Raw genomic sequence first — 25,199 nt, 5'->3', positions numbered from 1 at the left:
GCAATACTCCGAAGAATAGCTGGTAGAAAGAAGTTTGCATAGAGTCATAGAAAATCCAATTGTGTATAGAAGGTTGTGTTTATGTTCTTTCCTATCTGTACATTAGGTTCCCCACGGTGAAATCAGGAAACGTAACTACAGAAGAATTCCTGAAGTACCCAGAGGGAGGTAGCAGGGACGGAGTGTCTCTTCTTTCTCTGCCAATTCCCCTTTCCCCCCTATTGGTGACGTTGCTTACAAAGCGACGGTACTGGTGGGTGGGCATTGGGAAAAAGCATCTATTCTGCTTCCGCAAAGACTGAAGAGGAGCCTTGACACGTTGTTGCAAAATCATCCTGTACCCTCAACTTTTTCAGACGGGTACTGCTGTTAACTGACTCTGACTAACCAGTCCTAGAGGCAGTGCAATGCTAAAAGACACTTAGAATACAGTGAAAACCCCTACATACACTAGGGAACACTATGAGTTGGGGTACCCCTGTGATTAGCATGACCTCCTCTGTAAGCCCCTAGTACATAATAGGGCAGGGGGATTAAAACTACCTCTCAAAATGCGCCACTGGGTGCGTTTGCACACTGATGAAGGGAGGGGGAAAGCCTGAGGTGACATGTGTGCAAACACACCCTGTGGGTGTTTTAAGTTGGGGGATAAAGTCCCCTTGAATCCAGAGGGTGCCTAGGGTCTAAGTAGCCCACTACATACCTCCAGTAAGCGCCACAGAGCGGCGTTGCTGAGAGGTGTTAAAAAGGCCACAGCCTAGACCACCTCTCTGCTCTGCACCGCAGGGACGCTTACTGGAAGCACCTGGTGGACTAGTTGGCCCCCAGGGTCCCTCAGGATTAAAGGGGAAGTATTTCCCCAACTTAAAACGCACCACAGGGCGAGTTTGCACACCTCACCTAGGCCCCTCCCCCTCCCTTCACCACTGTGCAAACACGCCCCGTGACACGTTTTAAGTTGGGGCATTAACTTCCCTTGAATCCTGAGGATCCCTGGGGCACAACTAGCTCACAGGCTACTTCCATTAAGCGCCACAGAGCTGCGTTGCAGAGAGGTGTAGAAAGGGCTTGGCCTCAGAACACCTCTCTGCAGCGCAGCCCCCTGGGGCATACTGGAGGTTCCTGGTGGGCTAGTTGGCCTCCAGGGACCCCCAGTATTCAAGGGGAATTCGTTCCCCATCTGCAAATGCGCTAGCGCGTTTGCAGAGGGCTGCAAGGAGGGGGCGTGGCCTCCGGCGCAATGCCGGTCTTTTATTTATTTAATTTTTTTAAGAAGGGGGGCTTTGTGGCCCCCTCTGCTTTTTCTGATTTATTTGCCCTGGGGACCCCATCCCCCAGGGCTTACCCATAGTTTAAAAAAAAAATTGGGAATGGGACCACGTGGGCCCCTCCCAAGGCCTTAATCGGCCCTGGGAACCCCATCCGCCGGGGCATGGACTTTTTAAAAAAAATATATCTTTTGGAGGTTGGCTGCGATGCCCACCCCCCTCAGGCCACTTATGGCCCCGGGTACCCCATCCCCCAAGGCCGGCCTTTTTTTAAAATGTATTTATTTTGTTAAAAATGTTGGGGAGGGGGGCCGCGTGGCCTTCCTATCGGGCCACTTGTAGCCCCGGGGACCCCATCTCCCGGGGCTGGCCGTCTCCGTTGGGGCCATGGGGTGGGTCCACATGGTCCCGCCGGCTCCCTGAGTCCCTCGGGAGCCGGCATTGCTTTTCCACATGGGGAGCTGCTAAGAAACAGCTCCCTGTGTGGAAAAGCAATTTGGTTTGCATTTTCAAAGAGAGAGCAGGTTTCCCTGCTCTCTCTTTGAAAATCCAAACCAAGTTTGCTATGGCAGGGTGGGAGCTGCGAGGCTCCCGCCCTGCCATAGTAAACTACATAGTCCTGGGGGTGGGCACCCCGGGACACTGCAGGAGCCGGCCCTGGGGGGTGGCAGTCCCCAGGGCCATCAAGGGCTCCAGAAGGGGGGCCACGTGGCCCCCTCCCAACATTTTCAAAGCCCAGGGGTGTGGTGGTCCCAGGGGCTTTGGGGTCCATAACTGACCATAGCAAAGAAGGTATAGTGTCGGACCAGAAAGGTCCAGGTGACTCACCACAAACAGGGGACTCAGGTCAGGCCCCAACCAATCAGAGTAGCCTGTAGAAATCAAAGAAGACCCTAAAGAGGATCCACTTGCCGGAGGGACTATAGTCGCAAGAGAACCTTGAGCAGCTCACAAAAGACGCAGACTACCATGCAAGTGTTGTGGTGAGGAAGAAGATCTTGGTCACTGGAGATGCTTGAGGTTAGGGCTACTTGGAGCCTTAAGATCTTGGAAGCCAACAAGCCTCTGCAACAGCAAGCCAACGCAGTGCACAGGGGTTCAGTTCCTGCAACTCCGACGATCGATACTGGCCTCAAACTTGGTATGAGGACAGGGCAGGCCTCGAAGGACGTGAAGAACCATGACCTGTGTTGCTGAGCCTTTCGAAGTCCCTGGGAGCTTGGGATGAGCACACCGGTCAGCTTAGTTGCACGGCCTGCAGATGCAGGGAAGTGATCCTTCACTTCAAGGGAGATTCCTTCAGGTGTCTTGGATGTCCACAGGCCTTGGAAGGTTCCTGTATAGAGCACAGGCATGAACGTTGCAGCAGACAAGAAGGCCGCCGAGACCAGGAGCAGCAGGACTCTTCCCAATTGCAGTCTTGATGCCCAGAGCGAAGTCCAGCGAAGTCTAGAGTGCCAAGTCAGTCGAAGAAGAAGTGGTGTCTTGAAATTAATCTTGTCTCACGACGAATCTGGGGACCGACCTAAAGGTAAGCCCTTAAGTACCCTAAGGAAAGGGTTGGGACGATTCGGGATCCCTCCCAGGGGAGCAGTTGGACAGTGGGGAGGATTCTCCCATGTCCTTTGTCCAGTTTTGAGCTAGAATGGGAGCCAACAGCTCCCGCAGCTGGTTTGAACTGGACTATGCAAGGAGGTCACCAAATGTGCCCTTCAAGCAGACAGAGAGGCTCTGGTAAGCACTCCCAACCGGCCCCAAATCACTAAACCCTGTCTGGGAGGTGGTCACACCTCCCTGTGACAGGATACCTATTGTTCTGCCTTCTCCTGCTCGAGCTTGGCTCAGCAGCAGGAGGGCAGAATCATGTCTCTTGTAGGCAGCAGCCGTGTTGTGATTTCCGGGTTTAGAAAAAGGGTACCAGGAGCACTGAGGGCCTTCCTGAGGAGCCTTACAGTGCATGGAATCATATCTCCCACACCGTTTACGGTGTGGGGGTATGTACCTCCCACACTGTTTACGGTGTGAGGGTAGGATGCCAACATGTTTAATACCAAACATGACAAGGTTTGTTACAGCCAGTTTAGAGATGGCCATTGTGTAATGACGCATGGCCACTCTATGTATCGTAATGGCTGATACACTTACAACCCGGGAGAATGTACTCCAACGGTTGTAGGGGTGTTCTGCTGATGCAGGGGCACACTCACACTTAGGACCAGGCACCTTGCCTTCAGGATTGGAAGGCTTGCTTTAGGGGTGACTTATAGGGTTTAAGTGCAGTGACCTCAGATGTAGGAAAACATATATCTGTTGTAAGTGGTGCTAACACCAACTTACACAGGCTGCAATGACAGGCCAGTAGTTACAGTTTGAGTGATCCCCCATGGGTGGCATAATGATTGCTTCAGCCCATGGGGGACCCCTGGTGTGCGTATGCCCCGGGTACCTTAGTACCCTATACTTGGGACGGATAAGGGTACGCCAGTGTCCAATCTGGGATGTATCTAAGTACCATACCAATTTAGGGGAGAAAGCACAGAGACTGGGGTCCTGATTATCAGGTTCCCAGTCAGACTAGTCAGAAACAGCATAGCACCAAGCAAAAGTGAGGGTAACCATAAAAGCAGATCCTACTTTCCTACATGTTCGCTGTCCTTTGGCACAGTAAACAGATAATATGTCCCATCCATGGGTGCCCAACCCTTTTCTTATTGTGAGGAAGCTTTGTGGCATATATATATATATATATATATATATATATATATATATATATATATATATATATATATATATATATATATATATATATATATATATATATATATATACATACACACACACACAACTAGACTGATCCCGCTGGAGGAAGATCTCTAATTGTTTGGCCACAACATGAAGAGAACAAGAGTTAGGACCTTGGTCTCTGAGCCCTAGGAATGTTTTTTAAACAATATAAGGGGATCTGGTAGGGATTCCCTGGCACACTAGGAATCCTGTAGTCCCCCGTGTGGGAACCAGCATCGGCCCCCCTGAGTTCCTGCAGAAATACTGCATGACTGGTGAATAAAATATATATTAAAAAATGTAACTTGGTGTAGGGGGTCTGTGGGGTGATTTCCGGCCCTTGGAGGTTGGCTGCCTGCAGGGTATGAGTTGCAGGGCCTGGCTGATAACAGATTGTATAGTAATAAGATTTTATTTTTTGTTAAAAAAACATACACATTCACTGAAAAAGGCAAAGTTTAAAGTGGAGTTATATGTAAGCAAGGTACTAAGATTTTACCTTATGTTAAAAAAAAACCTTAGCAATTCAGTGAAAGAATACAAATGTTTAGGTAGAGTTTTACGTAGGTCTCCTAATAATAGATTAAAACTACTGTTTAAAAAACATAAGACTGAATTCATCAGATATGCATACCTGACCTAAATATAACTTGTATCTCTATGATGAACTGCTTATGACATCACATATTTCATCACTGACATCTGAAATCTATGGCAGTGCAAGTTATACTTATGTCAGTTGCATATACCTGGTGAATTTCAGTTTTGGGGGTTTTTCAAATGGTAGATTTTCTTATCATTAGAAAATCTATGTGCTATTAAAACTCCCCTTTAACCTTTGTTTTTTTTGTTTTTTGTTTTTTACATCTGTCTACAATCACTGCAAGTACTTTCTGGGTATTAGGACTATTTATTACCAGTACAAATGATACATGGACTACAAGGTGATACATTCATAATTATTAGACAATATACCCAAGAACATAACTGCTCGCTATTCCCATTACTTACCCTTATTTTGAATTCCTCCATTTAATAAATGTGGAACTTTGGAGGTGCAAGATTTTGTAGGTGTAATATCCAATAATACACAAATTTCAACACGCACAAATTAGTTGTTTAACATTTTAAAAATGCTTCATTTTAGCTATGTCTCAATTACAAATCTCCCATCTCTCTATAAGTCGATGGAGAAATTACATTCACACTTTTTTCCTTTAATACCTTTTTCGCCTTTGATACGGTGAATCATAAGATCTTGCTGAAGTGGCTGTTTGAGGTGGGGGTGAGAGGTACTGCTCTGCTGTGGTTCCAATCATTCTTGCAGGATAGGCAGCAGGCGGTGTCCATGCCCCCTTTTCAGTCAGCTTTTACTCTGATATCGCATGGGGTTCCTCAGGGCTCAGCAATTAGCCCAATACTCTTTAACCTGTATCTTAGACCTCTGATTTCACTCATTAAAAGCTTTAATATCAGGATTGTCAACTATGCTGATGACACGCAGATGATCCTCTCCATGGAGGGAGAGGATTCAACATCTGTGGAGGTTCTCCACAACTGTCTGCGTGATACGTCTCGGTGGCTAAGGGACAACTCCCTCCAGTTTAATGCGGGGAAGACGGAGGTGCTCTTCAGCGCCGGGACTAAGATCTCCCGGCCGTTCCCAGACAACTTTTGGCCCCCGGAAACAGGGACCAAAGTACGGCCTGTGGAATCCGTCCGCAATCTAGGGGTCATGTTAGATCAAAGGCTTAGTATGGAGAAGCATGTACAAAAGACGACTGCCTGCTGTTTTGCCATCCTACACTCGTTGAGGAAAGTCCTGCCTCTTTTACCAGCCCATGCTCGTGCCCAAGTGATAAGGTGTACTATCCTCAGCAGGCTGGACTATTGTAATGCCCTTTTGCTAGGGTCCCCTGGGTTCCTGCTGGATAGGCTCCAAAGGGTCTAATCAGCGGCTGCCAAGCTGGCCTTGGGGCTTCCGAGAAGATCACACGGGCCGTCCTCTCTGGGCAAACTGCATTGGTTGCCGGTGAGACAGAGGATACAATTAAGGCCCTATGCATAGTCTTTAGGGTTCTCCATGGAACTGGCCCGGCCTCCTTACAATCGAAATTTGCCTGGTATATTCCAACTAGGCAGCTTCGATCCTCTGCGGCCAAGCTGGTAGTGAGTGGTACCCAGATTCAGGAAAGTCAGAGCCAGAGGTAGATCCTTCGAGGTGGCAGCTGCCAAACTCTGGAATACGCTCCTGGTCGAGATTAGGCAAATTACGGAACTTTTCCCGTTCAGGAGAATGATTAAAACCTAGTTATTTCCCAGGGTAACCGCCTGAAAGCTCACGCTCCCCTCGGTCACTTCCGCTTCTTTCTGAACTAGTCAGCGCCAGGATGCCTGCAAGGTGACAGTGCGCTTAATAAGTGTCTTAAATAATAAATAAATAATAATAATAAATCACCCTCTTAGCTGTTCCTGAATGTTAGCATGTATAAGGACGTTGTACCACGTTGAAAGCCCTACTTTAGAACAGAACGATGTTAACAGTTATGAAGTTGCTTGGTAAATCCTTAAGGGACCTAATATGACGGTTTGGCTACGCTTTTTACTTTTTTTAAAAATTTTGTCAGGCTTATAACATAGTTTCAACAGCCATGCTTTTTTTACATTACACAATACATACTCTTGTATCTATTATGTAATCATTGAAATGTTAAAAAATATATGACCTATATTTTAATGTTGAATACCTAGCATCAGATTTGAAACCACTGATTTTTACTATATGACTCTGTAAATGTAAATGTAAATGTACAGGTATTTATATAGCGCAAATCGCCCACATCGCAGGCATCTATGCGCTTGCTTAGGGAACCCGTCCTGGTATTCCCCTGTGAGATACCCCGAAGGGTATCCACAAGGTGAAAGCCAGGCATCCCGCCGCGATGATGATTATACATCTACGGTAACTAATGGGGCACTCGTATTGGTCTATACTTTACATAAACCAAGCTAATTTTTTTAATTGGTTTATCCAGTCTGTGCATTCCTAGATCCAGTCTGTGCATTCCTTGCCTACCCAGTCTGTCTTTGAAGTTAACAACTCTGGCTTGTGTGGTTCAGCGCATGCGCATATTTTCTGTCGCCACGGCAACCGCAAGCTGCTGTTTCTCCTTCCTGTGCTGCCATTGTCCCGTCAGGCGCAGGTCGCTGACGTCAGCACGTTGTCAGTGACTCGCACCCTCCCGCCTCCGTTCTTCCAAGCAGAGGTTTCCAAGATGGCGGCGCTGGCGTCGTTTTGTCCCCGGTAGGGCAGCGGGGCCCGGCAGGAATGAGGGCCGTGGCGGGCCGAGGATGCTAAAGTGCACCGGCTTCTTCAGGGGCATCGAGTGTCCCTATGAACGGGCCGGAGGGGAGGGTCGCTGCCGGAGACCCTACTGCCACTTTCGGCACGGGGCCCGAGGTGGAGGCAACAGCAGCAGCAACAACAACAACACCGGCGGCAGCAGCAACAATAACAACAGTAGCAGTAGCGCAGAGAGCGGAGCACAAGGTATGGCTCTAGGGGCGGAAAGCAGGGGGCGGCAGGGGTGACGGTAACATCAGCATAGGACTGGACAGCGGGACACAAAAGCAGTGGACCCTCCCTAGCCCTAGATGTCAGAAGAGATGTCACTTTAGGCATTAATCTAGAGCGCCGGAGTGTTTGGAGTAGAGCAACAGCTGGAGACAAAGGGGCGTTATTACCGCGGACCATGATGTTGAGGCTATGATAAGTGAGTTATGACCAGGGCCACTTAATTATGCGGCAGGGGATGGTCGCACTATGAGACTAGGTTTAATGAGTTATGCAGCAAGAAATGGCGCGTTATGCGGTTTTATGCATTTTTTTTTAAGTATTCATTATTTTCTACATGGAAAAACGGGTCAGATATTGAACATTTTTATTACCGTTTTACCTCCCACTACAACAATAAACAAATGTAAGATGACCAGTCAACATTTGTGGAGGGCTATCCAGTGCGAGGGGAGGGGGGACATCTGTTGCCACTTTTTACAAATTTTAATGTCCAAACTAGAATGTTTTTTTTTTTGTTAAAATCTGCAGCGTATGCAGTAGACCATGGGTACCCAACAAACTTTAAGTCGGGGGGCCAAAATTACAGTGTGTTTTGTGGCCGACGGCCGCACCGGTGAGGGCGGGGTCAGTGTGGGGGGAGGGGCGGGGTTAGAGTAAAAAAAAATCAAACCCTTTTCAAAATCTGTGCTTAGCATAGTTTGACACCCTACTGTTTTTTTGCTGTTTGTCACTGTATCCAGATATATCAGATACAATATATCAGATACAACCAGTGACATACCTTCAATAAGTCCGGACTATTGGCTTTGCCAATGGTTGTTAGTTGCATAAGATAAATAAGCAACAACTATGGCTTTGTTGTAAATATAGTATAATATTGAACATGCTTTAGTTATGAGACTATGAAAGAACTAAAACAAGTCTATTTGAATTGCATCAAAATCTTTGAGCAGTGATGCTGGTATTTAGATGAGCTATTGTTGGTTCACCCTGAGGGCGAAAATGGAGACCCCAATAGTTGTTAGTTGCATAAGATAAATAAGCAACAACTATGGCTTTGTTGTATATAAAATTTTAAATGCTTCAGTTCTGAAATTATGAAACTGTGACAGAACTAAAATGGGCCTATTTGGAATTGCATCAATGGCTTTGTGCTGCTGTTGAGTTGATATTTATCTAAGGGATGGCTTTGTGCTGCTGATGAGTTGATATTTATATAAGGGCGTAAATGGAGACCCCAGCAGTTGGTAGTTGCATAAGATAAATAAGCAAAAACTATGGCTTTGTTGTATATAATAATGAGAATGCTTCAGGTCTGAAATGATGAAACTGAAAGCATGAAAACAGTCGATTTGAAATGACAAAGGCTTTTTGAGCAGTAGTGCTTCTGCCAAGTTGATGTCTATTTTTTTCACCCTGAAGGCAAAAATGGAGCCCCAATAGTTACACGTCTCAGCAGCCCTGCCTGCTGACTCGGGGAGAACAAACTTGCATAAAAAGTACATTTCAGCCGATGATTAACTCACAATTGTTCATAGAATAAGGCAACAGCGCGATTTACTGTCCGATGCACTTAAATTAATATGCAAAACCACTCGTAATAAATCTAAAAGAAAAACATACAAATAACTCTTCTGCCCAAGATTTTAAGAGCCCTGGAAAACCCCAACCGATATCTTGACCTTTTGTGTGGTGCATGAACAAGGTCTAGCAACAGAAATCCACAAAGTATGAGGCCCCAGGAATAACAATTATGGCATTGGCATATACTCACTGCTTTCGCGGCAATTGGTGCCAGGGGCAGTGAATCTCGGCTTGGTTTCAACTGGGCACACACTGCTCCCGTCGGCGTCTGGAGTAGGTTCTGCTGCTACGCAAGCCTATGAGGTCACGAGGGCAGATGAGGGGGGTGAGCATGGAGACACTCATTGTCTGTGCATGACCTTTTATCGCGAATGCGACCCCCCAAGGAGACCCCACAACAGCAGTAATGGCGCTGATTCCGTGACTGCTGTTTGGACCGCAAGGAAAGGACTGGCGGGCCGCATATGGCCCACCGGCCGTACTTTGAGTACCGCCGCTGTAGACTATGGATAATGGAACACGCCATGGCCTTGGAATCCTATATTTCCAGTGACTATTGTTATAACACCATCACCGCCCTTGGACACCCGTCTGACGCCTTGTTGGTGTCGGTGATGCACAGAGGCTTAATGCAGGCACTAGAGCTGGTCGGAACTAGGCAGAGGGCATTAACACCTATAGACCATAGCAGGCAATCACTCTAGGAGGGAGGTGTCTTAACCTCATGAGGAGTCCATGGTACAGTTGGCGAGACAGTAAAAATACCAGTACAGAGCGAAGCAATACTTCCTTGTTGGATATTGATCAAAAGGGTACCTCTTATTGGCACATGATGTTATTCACAGACCGAATTAGTATCTTATTTGCAGACACCATTTTGTATAAAATATATTCCATTTGATGATCCTCAAATAATAATGGAACCAACTACATTTAAACAGACTTGCATTGTCATATTATGAAGTTTTTTTCCCAATCATAACAGAAATCACTAAAAGTTCTGTTAGGATTTATCTTGACAGATGCAACCTTTCCACCAAAACATGGGGTAACTGTCTTACCTCAGTATTCATATTGATCTTAATAAAGGTAGCACTATCTACACTAACCACATGTAAATTGTGTGAGACAATCTAAATTTGTCACAGGTGGATCTTCTCGAGACATTCCTCAAAGTAATTGCCAGAGAAGTAATTATGCAGCAGCAGAGGGCTAATATGGTAAATGCGGCAAATTCATAATTATGTGGAAAATGCTGATGCAAAATCTTGTAATGCCTGTCAGCGTGATCGTACTTGTTTTTTTTTAAATATATTTTTATTGCAGGAATCAGTAAATCGTTACAATATCGACCAGCATTGTATCAGAAGCAATATCAGCACGGTAAAACCCTCTGGCCCCCCCCGTAAGTTTCGTACACAGCCATCCGGCCCACAACCCTGGGGTCGGGCGGCGAAATGCAATGGGGGGCTCAGCAGGAAGCTTGAGCTGGTCCGGATGATCCACTGTCCGTCATCTGCTTTTCCAAACAAGGCTATAAACCCAAAAGAAACCCCCCACCCTCAAAATACTACTTCTGAACCAAAAGAAAAACCCCCCCAACCCCGCCACCAGCGCCTGGGAGCTACCGCTACAGGATCTGCCATGGGACCCCTGGGGAAAGCAATGGGACTAACAGTGCAATCGTTTACCGGGACTCGGGGCGAGTCGCTTCTTCACCTTCAGAGTCGCTGGGGGCACAATAATCCCTGAGGGCCTGCACCAGCATTTCCCACTCCAACGCGGCCTCCTGCGCCTTTTCATTATGCTGCCTCCAAGCTAGTTGATACCTCAGCGCGCTCTCCCCCGCCGCCCATTTCAAAAGCTCACTGTGCCATCTGCCGCCTGTCGGACCAACTCGTGCCTTCCAGTTCCTGGTCACCTCTCGTTTAGCAAGGAGAAGCCCTAGGTCGATAAATTTACTAGAAATTTTATTCCTGGGGGTATGGGGGAACCAGTGTAAGAGCCCTACTGCCGCATCAAATGATAAGGACCTCCCCGTCACCTCCTCCAGGGTCTTCTCTACTTCCTGCCAATAAGATGACAATCCCGGACAGGCCCACAACATATGAAGGAGGTCCGCTTCCTGAGCTGGACATCTAGGGCATTCCGCCGAATTTGTGGCAAAATATCGCCTAATTTTCACTGGGGTCAGGTACGCTCTGTGGAGCACGTAATAGTGGACCAGCTGGAAACGGGCGTTGCGTGTGCCCTTCCAGGCTCATCTCACCAATTGGTCCCAGGTCGTCTCCGGGATCTCCCTACCAATGTCCTCCTTCCAGCGGATTCTCAGAGTGGCAAGAGGAGCCAACCCTTCTTTGAGCAACCTGCCGTAAAGGCAAGTGACCGCCTTCGCCGTGCCCGCAGACATCATCACATACTGGCACACTTGAGATAAGGGGGGCTCCTCCAGCCCGCTCTTCCAGTGTGCCTGGATTGCTCGGACAATGGCCGAGTGCAGCAGAAAATCACCCCTGGGGATCTCGAAGCGGTCAATAAGATCCTGAAAGGACAAGAGCGCTCCATCCTCGTACAGATCTCCAACCAGCTGTAAGCCGGCATCCTTCCAGGCCGCCAACCGTGACCAATCCCCTCCGTGTGGGAGGGCCGTCAGCATCCCCAACGGTATTTCAGGCGCATACGGTGTTCTCAGTTGGCCTCGGGCGTGGGCCCGATTCCAACACAGGCGGACAGTCCGCTCCTCCATCGACAAATCCCGCAGGGCCAAACGTTGTCGCAGCGCTATAAAGGAGAGAACATGCCTGGCCATGCCCGTCCCCCTCCTGTCCTCCGGGCCCCGGAATTCCCTGGCGATCTCCTGAGTGAAGGTCTGGAGCTGCGCCGCCAGATAATACTTTTCAAAGTCCGGCACCGCGAGCCCCCCCTCGTCTTTCGGCCTCGTCAGGGTTCGTGATCGTACTTGTTGTATAAAATGTTTTAATTAGCTAAAAATATTTCTTTTGTTTTTCAAACACACCACATCCGCATACATGGTCTGTGAGGATTTACCCTGAGTCAAGCAACGTTTTCATCAAAACATTTTCTCACTGCGCCACCCCCGAGCCAAGCCTTTTCTATAGATGTACAGCAAAACAAGTAACCATCTTTTTACACATCTAGATCAACTTGATTCACCAATATTTATACTAATTCTAATAAAGGGAGCACTCTTCTACACTATGTAAATTGTCTGGTCCAACTAAAACTGTCACAACAGGTGGCCCAAATGGGTCACCCTTACTCAAAGCCTTCCTATGCAGTTACAGCCGAATAAGCAATTATACTTTTCCTTATCCCATATAAGGTCCAGAAAGATTTAGCCTGTGGCAAGCAACATTTCCACCAAAAAATGGGCCCATTGTTCCACCCCACACCCTCTTCAGCTTCTGTATTTCTATGGAGTTATATACGAAACAGTAACCTTTCTTTCTGTCATATAGATCAATTTGGTTCACCAATATTTCTAATGAGCTGAATAAATGGAGCATCCCAACGCCCAACTTCATGTAAATTGTCTGAGGCAGGAAAAATTAGTCCGAGCAGGTGTCACCACACAGATCAGTCTCATCTCTGTGTATTCTTAAGCGGTTATGGCCAAATAAGTAATCGTACTTGTACAGGAAAATCTCAATAGTTCAAATGTTTTTTAGCCACACTACATCCTCCTGCAAGTTCTATGACATGGATTCCTTTAAACTTGACAGCTTTGTGCCCTTGATTTGATTGATTTCTGCATTTATGACTCGTTATGTACTGGATTTCCACCCTTGTGCTCCTAGTAGTATTAATTCGGAAGTCCTATGTTAGGCCAAACTCTAACTACGCAGTGGAAAGGACTTATCCAGCCACCCAACCACCTGGGCCGGTTCCTCTTTCTGATCCCAGCCAGGTTGGGGGAGCCTCACTTGGCCCAATGGACCCCGTCACCCGGACCCTCGCCAGGCCGCAGGACGTGGCTCCCGCACCACAGCGTCGTTACTGAGGCAATGTGCAATTGCTCTTCCTCATCCTTAATTTTGAAGCAACACATCCTATCCTCTATTACTCACATTTCTTTGCACAATATAAATGCATTAACCTAGACAAGAGCAACACTGGGTGCCGGTTACTGGTTGACACAACAGCTTGACTTTCACATGGAGTATAATTGATCCAGCCTTGATTAAAATCCAGTTTGGATGAAACACATTTTGGCGATTCGTCTTTTTCACATGTAACATAGAATTGCTGCCGGTACCATCATTTCAACCTTTGATGAAGAAAAAGTGGGCTATTGATAAGGCTTAATTAGTAGCCATAAACTAACACATGACTAACTTATGCCATTACTCCTCAACTTTTTTGAGTGTGCTCCAACCCTCCTTGTGTTTTTCACTACTGTGGGTCCCCAGCTATTGTAGGGCCCATATACACAACACCTTAGTTATCAGGGTTTTTTTTTGGGATTGCCTGAGCAACATATTGCTGTTTGATAAAATGTTTCAGTATCATACTGTAGGAAGGTACCTCCTGACTATGGTTGCCCCCAACTTTTTGCCCTGTGTTTTAGCTGGTTTTGGACATAGTCGACCTGGGACCCTGCCAATCAGGACCCCAGGCCTACTGCTCTCTCTTTAAAATGGATTCCATGTACCCTAGGTACATTTCCAATTGGTACTGGGCCACCCTATCAGACACTGTAACTCAGGGCATGGGTGTACCCAGGGCTGCCAGGGGCTGCAGCATGTATTATGCCACCCCTGGCTGGCCTCCTCAATTTGACACAACTGGCTGCACGACAGCTGGGGCAAAGGCGTGTAACCACCCTTTGCTGTAGGTGTAGTATACCTATACCTAACCCTAAAATGGACACACAGATTCCTATCAGTCACTCCTATGGCAGGCCTTGACAATCCTGAAGGCAGAGTGCTTGGAATCGTGTGAGATGGTGCTCTGGCATGAGCTGAGCCTGTCTGCAGCTTGCGGAACCAAGTCCTAATAGCTGTTCCATGATATCGCATACCATATACTCTTAAGTGCATATAATCCTCGCGGTTAAATGCTAACTTTGGTATTGCTTTATCAAAACATGTCGAGTAAGGTGTCATACGAATTGGAATACTAACCCCTCGCCAATTCTGGCGACGGGGTTAGCATTCCACCCTTCTAGAGGGACACAACATGTATGTAACTGTGAACCCCGGTTAAAGTTAAACGAAGCCTCAGCTCCACAAAATGGATGCTGCCACCACAGACACGAGTCTGACCCCCTGCAGCTGGGAGTCCTCCCAGCGAGGGGAGCCTGGACAAAGGGTTTCCTGTCAGGGGCGGTGCTAGCACCGTCCCAGACATGGTTTTGTGTATCCTGGGTAGGCAGGGCTTTACAGGAAGGTGACTGCTGAGTGGCACCCCGGTGCTCACTACGCATAGGCCGGTCAGAACCAGTTCCAGGGGCACACCAGCCCCTGGCCTGGGGAAGTCCGGCATGGCAGAGGGGTGTAACCACCCCCCTCCTAGTCCCACCCATAGGCAGGACCTAGTCACCGGGTCAGCCCCCTTTTTTAGTATAAAGATGGGAGCGGGCCCCCTGTTCAAATTAGATCATCTTTGGAATCAAGACACGACTTTCTGCGAAAGGACTTCACGATTTCTTCATCAAGATTCTCCCTTGTGGCTAAGGAGTAGTCACCCTGCATCCGCAGGCACCATCCTAAAGAACACTGCGGTCTGCTGCAAGTCCTTCATCACGAATCCGACGACCCAGCTCGACGAGACCCGGCTTCCCTGGCACCTCTGACCTCTACTCACCTCTACAGCCAAGCTGAGAACCGTGAGTGCGACGAGACCTCGAGGGACCGACGATCGCCAAGACTGCACGACATCTTTACTGCAAGCCCACCGTGTCCTCCACGGGTGAGTGCTTTGGGGTCCGAGAAGCCCCGACCCTGCACAGCTCCAGCACCCAAGATCAGCCTCCCTGCATCTCCACGATCTGCGTGGGGCCCTTCTGCTGTTTGCTGTGCACCGCGTTGTTTGGCTACTAGCCGGCTGGCTTGTGGCCTTCTGAACGACGCCCGACGACATCACTGCTGCTGGTCTGGTTGCTCCAGACTGGCCCTTGCTTCCTTCTTGAAGAGAGGCACCCCGGACCCTCCTGGTCCACTCCAGACGCCATTTTAGGTCCACCGCGTGGGCTTGAATTTGCCAAGGCTTTGTTGCCCAATCCTGGGTCCAGCGACGCCGACAGCTTCTATCTTCGTGGGACAGCTCGATCCTCCTTCCTGGTCGCCGACAACGCCTCCTGGTCCGTGAGATCTCCGAGCCCAGAGTCACCCACACGCCTTGTCGAGGTGGCTACCATCCGGTGCCCTCCTGGTGCCCACTGACTACTGGCTAGTAGTCTCGAACTTGGTCCCCTCTGCTTTCAGGTGTCATCTTCCATCGATCCAGGCTTGGATCCACCAAACTTTCTTCACTGGTCGCCTGCCAGCAACTTCTTTCTTCCAGGCTCCTGGTCCGTCAACGAGGATTCCCGACGTCTTTTGAGTCCTATGCAGCTGCAGCCCCTGGGCTAGGTAACTTCGGCATTTCGGTGCCCCAGCATAGCCTCACTATCCAAGGGTCAGAATCTACTTTCGTTTTCTCCCTACCAGGTCGGGTTCGCCCGAGAACACTAACTTTGCAATTTCTAGCTACCATAGACTTTGTCCCGCATCTCGCGTGAGAGTGCACACACTGCACCCGAGTCCCCTGGGTCTCCTAGAAGTAATCTAACGATTCTATAGTCAAGACCTAGCGATTCCAAAGCCTATTAGTACTGTACTTACCTGCTAGTAATTTCGCATTCCACTTTTCAAGTATATGGTTTTCCGTGCCCCTCGGGCATTTGTATATACTGTGCTAACTTAAGTATTTTTGTAAGAGTTTTGGTTTGTGCTTAGTACCCTGTCCTCATAAAGAGTACAGGGCTGTTGTGATTCTTAATAAATAACTGTTTATTTTCATAACACTTGTGTGGTGTCCTTTCACTTGGTGTTCAAGGGGTATATGTGGTATAACAGCTGGCTTAATACGACCTCTCGAGTCTTTAGCCTTAGACTGCTCGTATCCACGCTACTAGGATAGCTGGTCTATAAGGTTGACTTACAACCAATCATCAATAAGGGTTGCTGGACTGATACATAGTGTTCACTAGAATAGTGACCACTGCATATCAGGCCACCTTCTCACACATACTTGCTGTTTTCATATTCATTTACATACAGTCTGGAGATGTGCAACTAAAGCTACTCGCTGCTACTATTGTCATAGTATGTCAAATAAAATCTATGCTGTTTCTACGTATTTCAGGTACAAATCCGTACCTATGTTATTTGTACTCATCGCACCACCTTCATGATCCGTGTGCAGTAAGCTTGAGCAGAGGAATACATAATCTAATTGAACAAGTTACTTTACTTCGGTAACGTATTATTTGGGAGAGTCACAGTCTAGTCGCAGATTCCTTCACTTTTGAATTCTCCCCAGATGTCAGACAGAAGTCAAAATAAAGAAGTAAGAACCAATTCTCCGTTGAACCACACAATCATGTGAACCGGCAATCACTGTTATATAAAATCAGTACTGAAAAAGGGTATATCCCTTACAGTACAGATTGTTCGCAGTGCAGGGAGAATGGGCAAGGCGTTAAGGAATCTGCAGCTAGACTGTGTCTTTACCAGATAATGTTACCAAAGGTAAGTAACTCGTTCATCTGATAGAGATCTAGCTGCAGATTCAATAACTTTTGAATTAAATACCATAGCTATACCCACCAGAGGAGGGTCTGCAAACTAATCATACAAAAGTTCTCAACGATCGACCAGGTTTGTGTAGGAATGAGATGAAAAAGAGCTTAGGGTCTTAATAAAAACCATTGCAACGACAACCGATGATGCAAATAAGAAATCGCTTCAGAAGGGCCAAAGGGCAAAATGAATGCCATGTAAACCGCATCCTCTACAACAGTAAAGAAATTATTGAAGGAAAGAAACCTGTTACAAAATACGAAAAAGACTTTTAAGACCCATTCCATTAACATCAAGAGGAATAAACCCACTCATTGCCAGATCTGAAGGATCAATTTGTGAACCAAGAAAGATAACTTACAACCCAGGTATAACCAAATCTTAATCCATCCCTGAAATAAAGAACTCTCTTAGACAAATTGATCACCCAAGAGTTTACATAATGCTTAAGTCTTGTAGAGATGGAAAGACAAGCAAACAGAAATGAAACTGTTATAATTATGTCGCACACCGAAAACTAACAGGGAAGAGAGAAGAAAATTGTTTCTCACAAATAAAAAGCTTTTTTGTTCTTTAAAGAATAAATATCCTTTCTGCCATATAAATGGTTGAATTGCACAGAAGCATATGAAACATAAATGCAATACACATATGTATACCTTGTATACGCACATAAATAGACTGAACTGAAAACCAGCTCTTGAGTACTATAGGATATAACATTGGAAAGTATATCACACCCTGCAAACAAGCATTTACAATGCAATGGTTTCGCCTTTGGAAAAGTTAGAGCTATTGGCATTGTAAATGACAACATTTGTATTTGTGTTGGTTTTGAAAACCGATAAATGGCATTGTCATTTACATTGCCATTAGCTTAATCTTCGGACGAGCTCAGCAGACAGCAATTACTACCAAACACACCCAGAGCCAGCCACACACACACATCCAGAGCCAGCCACACACACACACACCCAGAGCCACACACACACCCAGAGCCACACACACACCCAGAGCCACACACACACCCAGAGCCACACACCCACACCCAGAGCCACACACCCACACCCAGAGCCACACACCCACACCCAGAGCCACACACCCACACCCAGAGCCACACACACACACCCAGAGCCACACACACACACACACCCAGAGCCACACACACACACACACCCAGAGCCACACACACACACCCAGAGCCAGCCACACACACCCAGAGCCACACACAAACACATACACCCAAAGCCACACACACACACACACACCCAAAGCCACACACACACACACACACACACACACACCCACACAGAGCCACACACACACACACAGAGCCACACACACCCAGAGCCACACACACACACAGCGACTTTATGTAGTTATTCAAGCCTGTCCCTTTTTAACATCTGCCTCCTTTTGCCACCGTGGGTTGCATTTTCAGTGAATCGGATTCAGAAATCGTCATCTGTGTGTGCATACCCACATACCCACGAAAAAGTACTAGGTCAGCAGATGTAAGGGTAGCAGTGAGGGGCGGACACCAGAGTAGGTCATTTTCTCTGCAATCTGAGCGTAGGCTGGGCACGAGGCAGCTGGGCCTGGCACATAACCCCTGCCTGATTTAGTTCCTTACAGATTAGGTCATGCTATTGACAAGTTGGTTACAGTCAAACTAACACATACAGTTCCACATACTGGTATGAAATGGAGTTCTGTAACTGCACAGAGCATCAGTGAAAAACCCATCAGGTCACCTATGTACAAGTGCTCACTTTACAAAGTATTCTGCTTCCGTACTGGTCACCACCAATAACCAAGTTAGACTCGTATCAGACTAGAATTGTGCATGTGCGATATCACAGGTGCCACCGACGGCTGAAGCGGAAGGAATGCCCCACTGGATAACCTTCCCCCTCACACAAGGTGCGTGGTGAGGGTCTGTTTCAGATACCACTGCAGTGCAGTCTACTTCCGTCACCATACATCCCCCCCACACCTTCCTAGAGTGCACTAAGCAAGACATTCCAAACCTAAATGGAAAAAAACACAGTGCACACTAACGTGCACACAAAAGATAACCCTTCTAAACATTGTTGTGTGACAGACGTGAAAATGCTGTAATGTCCCAAGTGAGCCACACCTACCCAAAGAAAGCCCCATCCCTTGCTCTGCAACATCTGCCTCTCTGGAAGGTTCCGAATGGAAGTTTCAAGGTGAGAAGACACATTGTCCCTGTGAAGTGCAGTGTACGTATAAAGCAAATCACCCTGTAGTGCTTTATGACACATACAAATCCATAGGACGTGGCCCTGGTCGTGCTTTACTGCACAGTACACCACCTGGCCATTATCAATGACATCCTTTTTAGAATGCGCGACAGAGGAGAGCAAACCCAAGGTATGTATTGTGCACTGATGTGACGTCATCCGGGTACCAAAGAGACACCCACTTAACAGTGCCTGCTTCCTAGAGCAAAGAGCCCACTTCACCGTGAACAAAAGCACTTAACATTTTTTGCACTTCAAATCTGACCTACTAAGACGCTTCAAATGAAAGGGCCTGGTTTTAAACTGCAAGCAAAAATGGTTTTAAAAATGTGATCCCAAAATAGCGACTAATTAACAATTGAAAGGCTAGTAGTTAAAAAAACAGATCTTGTTTCCTTTATTGGGAAAGCAGAACGTTCTATAGTCGGATGTTGTGTCTGAGTCTCAAGTACGCCAGCAGGAAAAGTGTGTTGGGCTCAAATAAATGACATGCACAGCAGTAGACAAAAGGAGGACATGTGTCTAACTCTTTTGGTTCAGGCATTGTAACAGCAATGTCTTCATAACTTTCCTGAATGCCCATAGATGAAAACACCCCTGTGAGAGACTGGGTGCTAATCCTGATCTCAAACCACGTAAAAATCCTAGTTGAAACTGGCCATAGACATAAATGTTGGAGTCACCACAAAACCTCCGACAGTGGTGATCCACGGTATTCAGTTTAGATCACAAATATTAAACTGGTGTGTAATTTTCAAGATACTCCTAACTAGCTGTTTCCGACTCCCCCATTTACTTTTCCTACCATTTACTTTTCCTGCCATTTTCAATGAGACAATCTTGTTTTAAACTCCTGCGGCCCCATTTTTGACAACACATGCATTGAGAAGGGGGGTGGGGTGGGCTTACCTATACCCATAGCTGTGTCCATCTTATAAATGTTTAGCTTGCAATGAAATCAGTAGCAGAAGGGCAGACCATCATGCAATCGAAAATGGCCCTGCTATCTTTTTAATGTTAGGCGTTATGCAATCCAATATTACTCGTCTCACTTCTCTACTGTTCAGACGCACAAGAATTAAATATCAATAGTGCCTGTCTTCGATTGACTGCTTAATAAACAGTGATTACCCTCCCCACTCTGCGCAAACAGAACCAAAAAGAACAAACGCTACTTGATTTGGTCCCTGCTTTTTTAAAATCTTCTGCAAATTTATTTAGCACCACTGTAATGTAGTTTGGGCACATATGACACGATTCCCAGTCCATAACTGCACATTACGACTCTGGACTACTCTTTGGAAAAGGTAGAGTTTGAATTCAAATCAACCTTTACATAATAGCCCGCGCTTGTCACAACTTAAAAACTCTGAAGGAAGTGAATTTGGAGGGCGTTATAAGGTTTCTCTGGTACAGACCTGGGAAAATTACGTTTTATCGAAGATAGAGGAATAGGTAAAAAGTTTGGTTTAGCCTTACAAAGTAGGTGAAGTATATAGTAAAATTGTTCTCGCTGTTGAAATGATTTTTAAGTTAAGAAAATAAACCGGACATTTTAAAAGTAGCCATTTCACAGACTCTGAAACCAGGCAAGTCCTCAAAAAGTGGCGTACTGTATTTAAATCATGTGCGCAATACGTGTTTTCTACTCCTTGTTACTGTAGAAATAACTTTAGAACATAAAAGCGGGTCTGTCCACAATGAAAAATATCTACGCAACTTCTCGTTAAACGGACACTGAATTTTAACATGAAATCACATTTTTACATAAAACGTGCCTAAACTAAACTGCCATTGAAGACGTTTATAAAGCTATACAAATGTTAATTACCAAATCTATTTTCTCAGCATACATAAGATTTGAAAACGACGATTATAGGATTTAGACAACCCCACCCTCTGACGTCTCTTTTTCTCTAAACCTCAGTGTTTCCCTAGTACTGTCCTGTCAGTGCGACAGGGTGTCGACGTTTAGGTTACCTGCTCTTCTTCCGGTGTGAGCTGGGCGGCCATGCCGACGGCCGCGGCGTCCTCGACGTCCACTGTCGCCACTCTAGTCCGGGGATGCACACCAGGCCTCCTCCGCTACGAGCAAAAGAGGAAACCAGCTGCCTTGTGCCTTCTGCCAACGTATGCCTTAAATTCCCCCTTTTCGGATTCCCTTTCCAGCATTTCTGTATTTATTATATATATTTTTTAACTTTAGGTGCAAGGTTTTGGAAAGGGGCGTGGGTTGACGTCTATAACACCTGGGAACGGAATTCCGCTAAAAACCAAAATAAAAGTCCAGTGGTCTTGTTGTAGAAGTCTTTATTTGTGTCTGCTGCAGGGGGCACGCTGTTGGTCTGTTCTCTCGCGCAGGAAACGCCAAATCCTGGATCGGAAAAATCAAGGCAGACTTTGCAGAGAAGTGTGCAATATTTCCATGAAAAATCGTCAGTTCCAGGTAGGCAGCAGTCACTTTGCGAGCTCCACCTCGACCCATAACAACACTCATGTGGGAGCGGGCAAGAAACTAAACGTATATTTTAGGGTTTTTCTGCTTCCGGTGATGGTTTTTCATGGAGAAAGCACCCTTTGAAGGCTTAACTTTGGTGCCTTTTCTTGGAAAGCAACATCGGCGTAGGCTATGAACTGCAGCAGCCACCTCTTTTTCTTCCTCCGCCTCCTTCCTGCCTGCCTGCCTGCCTCCTCCCTCATCGACATTCTTCGCCTCTTCCCCCCCCCCCCCCCCCCCCCCCCAAACCATGACCGGCCTCCAGCTGTAGCTCTGCCATTGAGAAATAGGAACAGGCGAGAGAGTGCTTTCCATTCACAAGGCAGGCCCTCGGTGAGAAGTAGTGTGGGTGAAGCCACGCGGAGCCATTTGGCCCGAGACTCCGACCCCCCCCCCCCCTCCCGGACAGCCAGCATTACGACCTGCACGCAATCGGGCGGCACACTGCTAAACACAGATAATGCGTGCTGTGTTATAAGCTGCAAAGTGATCTGCGAGGGGGGGTGGGAACAAAGATAATGATAGCGGAAGGGGGGGACGGACAGCGAGAAGGCGGTCAGGACACAGCCAGTGGGACAGGGACAAGGTTAACAATGAACACAAACATCGGTGTAAAAAAAAAAAAAAGTACACGCCCACAGTGGCCACGTCTTCATGACGTTGCGGAGAGGGAAAGAATCTGCGCAACACCCACCAATCGCCTCAGTGAATGACGGACAGATCTCTCTTCCAATGGCTAGGCTCCATTTATGGAGCTAGCCAATGGAAGAGAGAGGCGGAACTAAGGCCACACTGTTCTAACATAAGATTTCGCCTGCGCGAAACGCTGCTTGCGCAGCTGTTCGCCAGGCACAACCTAAAAAGACACTGAACCGGGCCGCACCAGAAGCAGGAGAGTTAGACGAGGACTGTAACACCACCAGCAACAAACCGTAGAGGAGAAAGACCATCCACCAGCAACAAACCGTAGAGGAGAAAGACGATCCACCAGCAACAAACCGTAGAGCAGAAAGACAAGCCATCAGCAACACACCGTAGAGGAGGAAGACAAGACACCAGCAACATACCGTACATTGAACCGGGACTAAACACCATCAGCTGAAGACATCATCTGAAGAGGGGGCAATGAAACCAGGAGTGACCACCAGCAGACACCTCAAGCAGCAGGGGTGGAGCCCAAAATTGTAATACCACCAGCAAGAAACACAAGGGAGAAAACGCACTGAAACTGGTGGTGTCCAAACCAGCTGCAGACCCCGCAAGCGCAGCGATGAGTACAAGGTGGAGGAGAGAGCCATGGATCCCCGATTATAACAGTGCCAGCAAAAAACAATATGGATATCACCAGCACCAAACACCAAAAGCAGCAGCGGGAAGTCCGACATATATTGAACCCTGGCTGAACACCACCAACAGCAGATTGGGGCGTGAGCTTCGTGGAGTCCAAATTGCAACAGGTCAGGGGGAAAAACCTGAAACACTCCATGATGGTGACAGAGCCCGACTCAAACACCACTGGCAAAATATCTCTAGGTGTTACCGGCAGAGCAATCTAACAATCGTGCGTTAGAACAGACGGGTAGAAGTGGTTGTGCGGGGCATTATTTGCTAATAGTCCCTTTAAAGGCTGAGCCCCGCGGCCCTCGCTTGACACTTCGGGCTTTCAGTAGGATTCATACACCTCTGCGGGGAGTTAACGTGCCACAAAGCCGCGGTAATAATGGAGCCGGCGCTAAACCAATACCAAAAAAGTGATATGTAAGATCTTCGGAGAGTTCACAAATAGAACCGGCTGGGAAGAAGTCATTGTGGCCACGTACCTGTAAAAAACAGTCACCATGGACTCAACCCTCACCCCCGAGAGGGGGCCTGGCCGCTGCCAAACACTGGCAAGCCCACAACAGGCCTGGGGACAGAGGCTGTGAGCCCCAGAACCAGTCCAAAGTGAGTGAGTGTGTAAGCCAGCTGGGCTCCTTGGTGTGCGCGCAAAGGGCTGGTTAGCAGTACCGTTAATTCTATCGATTTACATGTCGGCCTGCTTCATGCCTTCCTCTCGCGGCCTGTGGACGCACACAGAGGCTTAGACGGCCCTCTTGAGCACTCCCGACTAAAACCGTGAGATGCGACGGTATGCACAAGGGACCCCAGGGTGAGAGCATGCAACAGGGGCCACTGGCTGACCCATCAGATGACGGCATGTGAAAACATGGTCTTCCCCTGATCGGGGTAGCATGATTCACATTTTAGTCCGTTAGCACGAAGGGGAGCTTGCACCATGGAGGGGGGAGGGGCTGCTCTGCTGTTCTCTAGGAAGTGCAATCTATGCGCGTTCCCTTTCAAAGAAAAAAAAAACAAATTTCTCAGGGAGTATTGTAAGCTGGTCCATGCTTAAAGGAGAACGAGATCTAGGCCATGGCTGCACTAGCCCCAAACCCTCCCAGCTCGTTTTGCGGCTTCCCCTTTAAGTGCCCACCTCTTGAACTCAAGCCACCCTAACGGCACCTTGGGGTGGCGGGGTTATATGACGTTTTATGGGCATGCACAGTTGCACTAAATAAAGTGTCAACGCCAATAGCAGTGTTCACGGGGAGTGGGTTAATTGTCGAGTTGGGCCTTCACACGCTTTCCGTCGCCTGCACACCTCACCATATGTCGTGATGGGGCTGGGTCCTGTGATTTCTGGACACGCACTCCTGGCCAAGTGAGGCAGAGTCCGGGATCAGTCCCAGGAGTTACGTCCATGCACTGACCCTCCCCCTCCTGGAGGGAGCAGACGCATTCACCTCGCGTGCAGCATCCGTGCTGACTCGCCGATCGCAGGTGGAGCTCAGCTCACAGTTCAAACACCCTGCGGTTTCCAAGTGTAAACATGGGATGGAGGGGGTGTGGGGGCTACAGGACCTGCCCATCCCCACAAACAGGGCTTTAGAGATATGATAACAATCACCCCCACCCCTGAGCTGCGCGAGAGGTAAACCCAGCTGCACCGCCCCGGGCTGTCGAAACAGACAAGTCCCCACCACACCACAGAGACAAACAAGCCTCGCAAACTACCCGGAGTCAGCGACACCGCTCACAAAGAGGGCCGCACCAGCCCCGCGGAGCACACCGTGGGCACGGCCGGCACTACACTGGCACGGCTCCCGCCCGAGAGCAGTGGCGAGGAGGCCTGGGAGCAGCGAGGGAGAGAGAGAGAGAGACGGAGCCCGCTCAGACAAAGAGCAGCGAGGCACAGTTCCCCGGACAGATCCCAGAACCCAGAGTTGTGCTTTTTCCAAACCAGACTCTTGGCCAAGATCTTCCTGCCGGCACCCATCCGTGCTACCAGGTTGAAGTTCACACCAGGCAGGGTCAAAGAAGCTCTGAATTTCTCACGTTCAACAACCATCAGTACCGGTACACTGAATTTCAAGAATT

The 25,199-nt window shown here is 47.8% G+C and overlaps 1 protein-coding gene across 2 annotated transcripts in view; it reads left to right on the top strand.

Annotated features, from left to right (window-relative positions):
- Positions 1-7,304: 7,304 nt before the first annotated feature.
- Positions 7,305-25,199, top strand: part of REXO1 (RNA exonuclease 1 homolog) — a 268,509-nt gene continuing 250,614 nt past the window's right edge. For both annotated transcript variants that reach the window (XM_086947165.1, XM_086947166.1), the window contains exon 1: positions 7,305-7,602. In XM_086947165.1, coding sequence (XP_086803291.1) covers positions 7,404-7,602 — 199 coding nt within the window. In that variant the 5' untranslated portion in view covers positions 7,305-7,403. The remainder of the gene's footprint in view (positions 7,603-25,199) is intronic.

The sequence above is a fragment of the Lissotriton vulgaris genome, chromosome 12 (genome assembly GCF_964263255.1).
Source record: "Lissotriton vulgaris chromosome 12, aLisVul1.2, whole genome shotgun sequence".
In the NCBI taxonomy this organism is placed as follows: domain Eukaryota; kingdom Metazoa; phylum Chordata; class Amphibia; order Caudata; family Salamandridae; genus Lissotriton; species Lissotriton vulgaris.
Note: the sequence above shows the minus strand (reverse complement) of the source record. Positions and strands in the feature narration are given on the sequence as shown.